The sequence below is a fragment of the Coturnix japonica genome, chromosome 36, assembly GCF_054131305.1.
Source record: "Coturnix japonica strain WE chromosome 36, WE-NBRP24, whole genome shotgun sequence".
NCBI lineage: Eukaryota > Metazoa > Chordata > Aves > Galliformes > Phasianidae > Coturnix > Coturnix japonica.
In genome coordinates this window covers 4,427,136-4,436,306 of record NC_140698.1, presented here as the reverse complement: position 1 = coordinate 4,436,306, position 9,171 = coordinate 4,427,136, and the positions used below count along the sequence as shown (strand labels likewise).

At 45.3% G+C, this 9,171-nt stretch overlaps 1 protein-coding gene across 1 annotated transcript; it reads right to left on the bottom strand.

The window, feature by feature from the left end:
* Positions 1–398: 398 nt before the first annotated feature.
* LOC146755139 (obscurin-like protein 1) lies at positions 399–6,538 on the bottom strand. Its single transcript, XM_085526402.1, has 4 exons — positions 6,266–6,538; positions 4,113–4,361; positions 3,777–3,889; positions 399–637 (listed from the first exon to the last, which is right to left on the bottom strand). Exons 1-4 carry the CDS (start codon positions 6,288–6,290, stop codon positions 602–604), a joined length of 423 nt encoding a protein of 140 aa, XP_085382528.1. The 5' UTR covers positions 6,291–6,538; the 3' UTR covers positions 399–601.
* Between the last annotated feature and the right edge of the window lie 2,633 nt (positions 6,539–9,171).

The following is a 9,171-nucleotide window of genomic DNA, read 5'->3' as shown; positions in this document are numbered from 1 at the left end:
CTGAAGTAAAATAGCAGAGAAATTAAGATGACTCTTCTGCATCCAGCTTGGATCACTCCCTCACTCAGGCACACCACCATCAGATCAAGGAGATGCTGCCTTCAGCTTTGAGACTGTATGGGAAATCACAGCTTGAACCTTTGATTAATCAGCTGAGGCAAGTGTTGGGTCAGCTGCGGGAGCACAGGTGAGAGTAATCTAGCTGTGCTCCCAGAAGGGGTGGACCTTGACTCCACCTCCTCTGAGACCTCATTTAAAGGCTGACCACCACTGAGGCAGCATCTCTTGGAGATTGCTCCCCAGTTGAGACTGCCTCAGCTTTCTGGTCAAGGTATCAATATTGGTGAGTTTCCCTTTGCTAATAACCTTTGACTATTTACCACCATCTTGGTTAACATCTTTTTATTAGCCACCCTTACAGAGACCATAAGGGTTTGGGCTTCCAAACTCTCAGCAAGCATTTGGATCAGACAGCTTCCTGCTGGGGAGCCCCCTGCATCACTGCTGCCTATTCTGGTACCGGACCTGCAGATGCTTCAGAGCTCATTAGCATGGACTTCCTTCCTCCCCTCAGCAGCTGCTCCTGCACTCACCTTCATTCCTACTCAGATACCGGCCGCTTCCAGCACCAGCTGACCTGCAAGACACAGAAAGGAAAGGTGGGAGTCATGCAAACGCACAAGCCCAAGGCTGCGTCACCACCACGTATGGCAGCCTCGGGAAGTCAGCTGCAACTACAGCCTTTGTCAGAATGGAAACAGGTACCATCAATTCAGTGTGACTTCTGAACTCACTGCCACCATCAGAAATAGGCACTGAAATCGCTCACTTCACTGCAGCTGGTTACCTCCAAATACTTGCAGATGGCGTCATCTGCAAACTTGCTGAGGCTGCATTTGATTCCATTGTCCATGTTGCCTACAGAAATGTTAAAGAACACTGGTCCCAACACCACCCTCCACCTGGAGACTGACCTATTGACTGCAGCTCTCTGAGTGTGACCATCCAGACAGTTCCCTATCCTGCAACTGGTCCATCCATCAAAACCGTTTTTCTCCAGTTTGGTGACCAGGATGTCATGCAGGACGGGATCAAATGCTCTGCACAAGTCCAGGTAGATGATGTCAGTTGCTCTCCCATTATCCACTGATGCTGTTACTCCATCATGAAAGGCCACCAAGTTTGTCAGGCATGGCTTGACCTTGATGAAGCGATATTGTTACCACCAATCACCTCATCTTTATTTTCCAAACTATGCCAAGGAGAACGAGACAGAACTCTACAATGTCGTGTCACTACAAACCTGTCTGAACCATTGGCTTCTCTGCATGCTCATCACTAGTCTCTCCTTAGCTTGTGTGCCCACAAACAATGTATGGGGAATGTCAGCCACAAATCTTACCTAGGGGACATCTTTGCTTCAAAATCCCTTGAACATCACACAATCCCTTTTAACTCTCCAGGTCTGCACTTATTTATGTCAGAATCAGACCATATTTCTGTGCTGCTATATCCTTTTCCTTCTGAAGGGCCTGGATACAACTTGGATTAACATCAGGAGAAGAGTTCCTGCATAGAATCATAGATTTACCCAGGTTGGAAAAGACATTGAAGATCATCAAGTCCAACCACAGCCTAACCAGTACCCTAACTCTAGAAACCCTACACTAAATCATATCCCTGAGTACCACATCCAAATGGCTCTTAAACACAACCAGGGATGGCGATTCAACCACCTCTCTGAGGAGCCTATTCCAGTACATAAAACCTCTAGTACCTAAATCTCTCTAAAAGAGCACAGGTATTAATCTGACCAGAAAGGTTCCTGTTTGTTCATAAAATGTGCCTTTTCCGCTCCATCTTGCATAGGCCACTGAGCACAGGGTAGCTGGGAGACCACAGAACAAGTGGTTCTGTGAGCAAAAGGGAAACCACTGCCTAATCCAACTCCTCCAATCTCTGCACTCTGCTAGGAGGGACATGCCTAAATAGGGTGGCAGATACACACAGGAGATAAATATTTCCACTTCCCTCAGCCAACACTGCTCTGAATATCTATGGGACACGCAGTTGGATGAAAAGGCATTTGACAAAGAAGGAAAAGAAAGAGTTTAGTCTGCTGTGCCATTCTCTCGGTAGCCAGAATAACTAACCCTCGCCAGTGTTAGTTCAAAGAATAGGCAGATTTTATCTCCTGACATGAGCAGTAATTCAAAGAAGCTGGTATATGATCCTGTATCCTGCATATTCACTGCAGGCAGGCAAAGACATTATGAGATAAGGGAGATCTACACATCACTTGTTATGAACACCTCATTGCATCAGGAACAGTTTATTACCCCAATTGTGAGAATCACCTTCCCTGTTACAGAGGGAAGCACGGACATGGTGAGGCATTCACAGGCCCTTTGGCTGTCACTTAGAGGAGGCCTGCCTGCTCTACCCAGCCTCTACCAGATGCTGGCTGATAGCTCAGTACACAGGGTAGTGTTCTCTGACTTGCCAAGTGTGGGTTTATGTACTAAATGGCACAAAGCCACAGACAGGTGTTAACTCTGACACTGCTGACACGGACCACAGAAGACAAATATTTCATGGCACACAACTCTCTGTGCAGTTTTCCTAGAGACAAGCCATACAGCACCCTGGTCCACTCTAACACAACAGCTTCCCTTTGTGCTAATTCTCCTCCAAAACAACAAACAAAAAACTGGACAGGAATGCAGAGATCTACACTGCAATTGAATCAAACCAAAAGCCACTTGCACGGAAAGATAAAACCACACACAAGAGGAGAGTTTATGAAGAGGACCACTCTTGGACTACTTTCCAAGAGGCATCAATTAGTAACTCTCTTTGCTCATTTTTCACACTACTCTACAGTGTCCTCCTGAGCCCCCTTACTCCTGTTGCCAACTACCTAAACTTGTCTTAGGCTGCTCAGCATGTGGATGTTCCCTGATCTTCATATTCACACTTGTGAATAATGAGACTTCTCTTATTTCCCTGGGAAGTAATGCCCACTTTTTTACTTTGACAGAGCTCCTTCCCATCCTAGAAGGGAAAATATCAAGTCAGATCTCCATGAGTCCTTCCATCTCTGCACTGAGCAAAGGGAGCCTTCAGATCTATGCTTAATTCACCCACTCCCCTAGAATTAATGGAACTGTGCTTACTGGAACATATGCTGAAGCTTAAGCACAGTGCAGTGTTTTCAACATGTAGGAATGGCTATAGAACATGCAGAAATTCTGGCTGACCTATGACAGCTTAAAGCACTGCAGAGGACTGTTAACAAGCCTGTTTGGACATCACCTTGAATAAATGACGTTATCCCCAAGTAAGGGAAGGAACAGCTGAGCACCGCGGAGGTACACAAAGTGCCAGAGCAAATTCTCACACTGTCAGGTGCAAAGAAAACTCAGATTTCACCCCAAAAACCCAGTTCACAACAAGGCTACAAAATCCCGGCTGAGAATTTCTGTGTTAGACTTGAAGCTCAAGACTGTACTGTAGTTCAACCAACAATATTTTGTGCAGCATGACCTAAAAAGTTCACAATAAAACCAAAACAAACTTCAATTTCAACTTGATAAATGAACTCAGGACATAATAACAAAGAGTGCTGATCTGGGCAAATAAAAGAGCATAAAGAAAAGAGAGCAGTGCAAAAGCTATCAAGGAAAAGCTCAGACTCGCATCCCTTGGAAGTGAAATTAAAGGCTCTCATTCATTTCCAGAGAAGTCAGAAATGAAAAAACCATTACATGCCATACCTTGAACCACTTGATGTCCACCTTGGGCCTGCACAGCTCACACTCAAACGTGACCTTGTCCTTCTGAATGACGCTAATGTCTGCAAATGGTCTGCTGATTTTCACAGGCAATTCTGAGAAGGAGAAAGAAGGATGTGGATTTAGTTGGAATTTGAGCACATTATCATTACTTGTGCTAGATACAATCATGTTACAACAATCCTCTTGATATTTCACGGATACTCTGGTGGCAATAGCCCAGTGCATAACATTCTTTGCAGCTGGAAGGAAAGCTGGTTCTGCTGTTCAAGTAATCTGGGACAAGAGCAGATAATGACACTTTGCACCAACCAATACCTGTCACAGTGAGCCTCCCCGATGAATTAATGCCTTCTGCTTTAAAGGAAATGAGTCCTGCATCTTCAAGGTCATCTTCTTTCTTCCCCTGGACACCCATCGTGATATTTGGTGCAGGCTTCAGCCGCACGCCGTCCTTCTGCCAAGTCCCTTCCACATCCTCATGGGACACCTCCACCGAAAAGGTGACAGTTCCCTTCTCAGGGAATTCCAGGGGCTGCAGACCTTTCACCAGCTTCATCTGCTGCACTGAAAGACAACGGGGAGAGGTTGGAGATCTCACACCAGCAGCTGAGAAACAGAATCATCAAAGGAATCAGAGAAAGGTTTAGGTTGGAAGGGACCTTTGAGATCATCCAGTTCCAAACCCCCTGCTGTAGGCAGGGATGCTTCCCTCTACACCAGATTGCACAAAGCCCCATCCAGCCTGGCCTTGAATGCTTGAATAGCATCAGGACTTCCAAAACAAGTTACTTCCCTCTTCCTCTCTGTCTCGCTCCAATTTGTAGGAGGGAGGCAAGGTTCTTTGATATGTGTATACCCGGCGTGAGATTAAGAAGCAACGGTTCAAATGTTGGTCCAACCAGTTTATTATTGTCCTAGCTATTTTTAGGGAGATGGGGAAGGGAAGGTAGGCGATAGAAAAAGTAGGAAATGTAAGCAAGGAGTCTTTGCAGAGAGCGAAAGAGATAGTCACCACCGTGGGTCCAGTGAGGTATACAGTAGGTCCATTGATCTCAGGAACTCGTCTGATCGCCGCAGGGGATGGGAGACAGCCAGGGAGTTCCGCAGCAAGCCGGTCCCGGGGTTCTTCCGACAAAGTTTTCCCCTCAGGGAATTCTCCGTCAAAGGTGTCTTTGGGAGTTTGTCTCCAAAGTCCCCAGTTTAGCGAGGGCCTTTTATCCCCCATTTCGGTGGGGGTTTTTCTTCTTCTTAACAAACACTTCTTTGTAAAATGATTTAAAACTATCTTTTCTGACATTCCTGTCCCACAGATAAGCCAGCAAGGGTTGGAGGTCTCTGTTGCCACACACAAGATTTACCACCTTCTGCAGGGGTCTGCTCCTCCCAGCAGCACCCCTGGAAAAGACTGCTTGTCTTGTTCCTGCTTATCTTTGCAGTCCTAAGCAGGGATGGCATGATAACACCCACCATTCACCCTCCTGGATAGTTAGCAGTTGCCTGTCAGAGTCTTATCATCAGAAAGGCCTCAAGAAAGCAAACTTTGAGACAATAAAAGAAAAACAGTTCTGTCTTTCACACTCTCCCAGGTACAGTATCTGCTAATTAAGCAACAGCCTTTGCAAAGAAGAAAACTTGTTCATAACCAGGTCCATGGGTGCTCTTAAATGGATCCTTCCAGATGGAAAAAACATTTCAGGTGGCCTCCTAGATTCTACCCCTTTTTGTGTTGCACACAAGACTGAAAAAAAAAAATTACTTTTGCAAAGTTCTTCTTGTCATAAGGAAACAAACATTTGGGGAATGGCAGAACCAGGTAAAATTTTCCTTCACGTCAAGAAAGTATAAATTTCACTCTCATGCTCTTGGTGTGCTTTCTGCTATGATTATTTGGACTAATTAAGCTTTTCCCTGATGAAAGCCTAGAAGTATATCACAAGAAGGACCAACTTACCCATGACCTTTTATGACCATAACTGACAATAAAATATTCAGCCAGACTACAGGTTTGAGCAGCTGAGTTGTTTCTAGGATCTCCTGCAATCTCAAGCTTGGAACACACACTTGTCTTTTGACTAAGTGTCTCTTATAGTGCAGTAAAACAACAGGTTTTCACATGGCTATTCCTCATTTACCTTGATCTGAAATCATTCTCAAACCATGCAGGCTCAGTCCAGGGAGAAGGGGAGGAGAGGGGAAGGGAAAGGGGAAGTCAGGTCCTCTAAAATCAGGCTTCTTAGCCTAAAGCTCAACAGCAAATAGCAGTCCACTTCCCCACATTGCTAGACTCCGAGCATTTAAAGAACATCAGCTGACCTCATGATGAGCTCTAACATAGCCAAAGGAATTAATATATTCAAATATTCCCTCAGGGGGAATTGTGGCTGTTCCATGCCCACAGGGTAGAAGACAGCCAGTCCTCCTCTCAGCCACATAAACAGCTGCTTAGTGCTCCCAAAGCGAATGCTTACCAGTTGTTTCCAACTTGAAGGTCATCTTCTGGCCAGCAGCCTCGCAGATGTATTCTCCAGCATCTTTCCTCTCCAGCTGCTCCACAACCAGACGCCGTGTTTTGCCCACAGATTCCAGTCTGAACTTTCTGGAGGTGGCAAGCAGTCTTCCATCCTTGTACCATTTTACTTCGCTTGGATCCTGTGCTACTTCACAGCTGAGGGAGGCACTTGCTGCCAGGGCAGCACGCACCTCTTTCTGCACCTGCTCCTGGTTTATAAACACAGGTTTTGGCTCTGAGGGAAGAAAAGAAAAAGTATTGACTGAGGGACTGAAATGAGACCATCTTGCAGGTTTGTATGTGCAGGTTGGAACAGGTTTAGGTTACCACTTGTGCCCAAACTAATAGCCTTCACTAGAGAATATCAGCTCTTCTGTTGAAACAAAGTGTCAAATCTAGGCAAGAAAGAACCTAGGAACTGAAGCAACCAAGAGGGTCCTTGAACACCAGTCCCATGGTTGCAAGTCACTATGCAAACATATTGAACCCAAAAGAACATCTGTCCTGCAGGCAACCAAAACCTGAGTTCCTTTTACTTAAGACCCACTGTGAAACATCAAAACACATAAACATGTGATAGTCAAACCACTGGCTGCCTTTTCATGACCCAGAACAGTACTCCTGGCTTCCTGAACAGACTCCTCATGGCCTCTACCATTGCCACAACTGTGACTGTCAAAGGCACAAAGGAAATATGCTCACCAACGCAGTCCTTTGTTCTTTGTGTGTGATTTGCAGATATCTATCTTACTTTGAGCTCTGGGAATAGTCAGCTCTACCAGGTCTCTTACTGTGAGTAGCAGACTCACCTATCCAGATGCAGCCTCCAACATAAAGGCATAGTAAAAAGGCAGTGTACTACTAGGAGAAGTTCCTGCTTCTCCTGCCATGAAAGGCTGCACGTAGAACATGCACTCCAGCCTCACTGCACATACTTATCTTAGTCAAATGTTTTGGTGAACAAGACTTACAGTTTGGGATCTCAGGCACAGGAGAGATTTGAATAATATCTTGAATATTGCTTCCATTGTACATATATCAGTAATTATTATTCTACAGACAGACTGAAACAGGTCTTTGTGCCATACTAAAACCACATACTTGCTACAAACCCAGGCAATCAAGTATAGGGAAAAAACCTCAGCACAGACTACTGCACCTGGATCACTGTATAATAGAAACTAGATTTTACTTTACTGTTCTCTGCTGAATTTCAGACAACACCTGTCTTACCTGTGACATGAATCTTGAAGGTGAGTTTCTGGCCAGCAGCCTCGCAGCTGTACTCCCCTGCATCTTTCTTCTCCACCTGGCTCACCACCAGCCGACGCTGTTTGCCCTCTGACTCCACCTTGAACTTCTTGCTCAAGATGATCAGTTTCCCCTCCTTTTATCACTTCACCTCTGTCTTCTCCTGGGCCACCTCGCAGCTCAGCGTGGCATTTTGAGTCAGTACAGCCTTCTGTTCCAGTGTATCACCACCCTCATCATGAAGAACTTTTCTCATGTCCAAACTGAGTCTACCCTCTTCACTTTTGAAACCATTGCCCCTTGTTATGTAGCTATAGACCCTGGTAAAAAGCTTTTTTCCACTTTCTTATCAGACTCTCCTAATAAATAGAATGCCTGTCTTCCTCCATTTCTGGAATGAAAAGCACCAGCTTGAAGGCTTTCTATTTTTAAGCATTTCTTTTGCACCTGCTATAGAGAAGAAAACAAAAGAAAATACGGGAAAACCTTTTTAAGTGCAGGTTTCTTTAATTTAATAGAAACCACCAATGCTGCCATCTAGCATTGTGACCAAATGCTGTCTCTGAGACTATTTAGGAAGAAGCATTTGCAGGGGTGTGCTTGTGCCCTGAAGATATCTTTAATAACCTTTAATTTCCCCTGTAATTATTGACTTCTCATTTTGCTATCATTGCATCTACTTGAGATCCCCAGGGAAATTCCCAAATTATTTCCAGCCTGTCTTAAGCTGAGGCTATCCAAGTCCTAAGTGTTCATAGCTTCAGAAGGCAAACAGAAAAGCACACGAATTAAACAGAATTTAAGCACCGTCTACATCACTGAATGCTGGGGTTGAATGTGTCAAACCACTTAAATTTCCCCTCCTTCTTTGTTGGGGGGTTCAATACAGTCAAAACAATTTCTCTCACCTGTGACATGAATCTTGAAGGTGAGTTTCTGGCCAGCAGCCTCGCAGCTGTACTCCCCTGCATCTTTCTTCTCTACCTGGCTCACCACCAACCGACGCTGTTTGCCCTCTGACTCCACCTTGAAATTCTTGCTCGAGGTGATCAGTTTCCCCTCCTTGTACCACTTCACCTCCGTCTTCTCCTGGGCCACCTCACAGCTCAGCGTGGCATTTTGAGTCAGTACAGCCTTCACCTCCTTTTGTACCTTGTCCTTGTTTGTAAACACGTCTTCTTTCTCTGCAGGGACATCACAACAGTCACACCATTTTGCTGTAGTCTGCTGCAGACCTTACTCCAGTTCCCCATTTTCACTATACTTGCCCTTCACAGGGACCATCATGATGCCGCATTAAGACAGGAAAATACTTTCCCCTCTATTTTGCCTTGGGAAATGATAGGCATATCAGTTCATATCATATCATAAATCTAAACATTTCGAAGTCTGATAGCAGATTTGGACATGAGATTTAGATCACCTGCATGCACTGCTGAACCTCCTCCCTTCTCTTTTTTTCTTCTGATGTCTCTCTACATTTCCAGTAAATCAGAAGGGAACGGCCCTCTAGAACAGGTTGCCCAAGGAGACTGTGGATGCTCCATCCCTGCAGGCATTCAAGGCCAGGCTGGATGTGGTTCTGGGCAGCCTGGGCTGCTGCTTGGCAACCCT

Bases quoted from the DNA above. Each gene is read 5' to 3' on its own strand.
- LOC146755139 (XM_085526402.1), bottom strand. From the start codon at position 6,290: ATGACCTTCAAGTTGGAAACAACTG. The intron at 4,362-6,265 runs GTAAGCATTCGC...GTTGTCTTTCAG, and splicing joins CTTCAAGTTGGAAACAACTG to TGCAGCAGATGAAGCTGGTG. The intron at 638-3,776 runs GTATGGCATGTA...TGTGTCTTGCAG, and splicing joins TGGACATCAAGTGGTTCAAG to GTCAGCTGGTGCTGGAAGCG.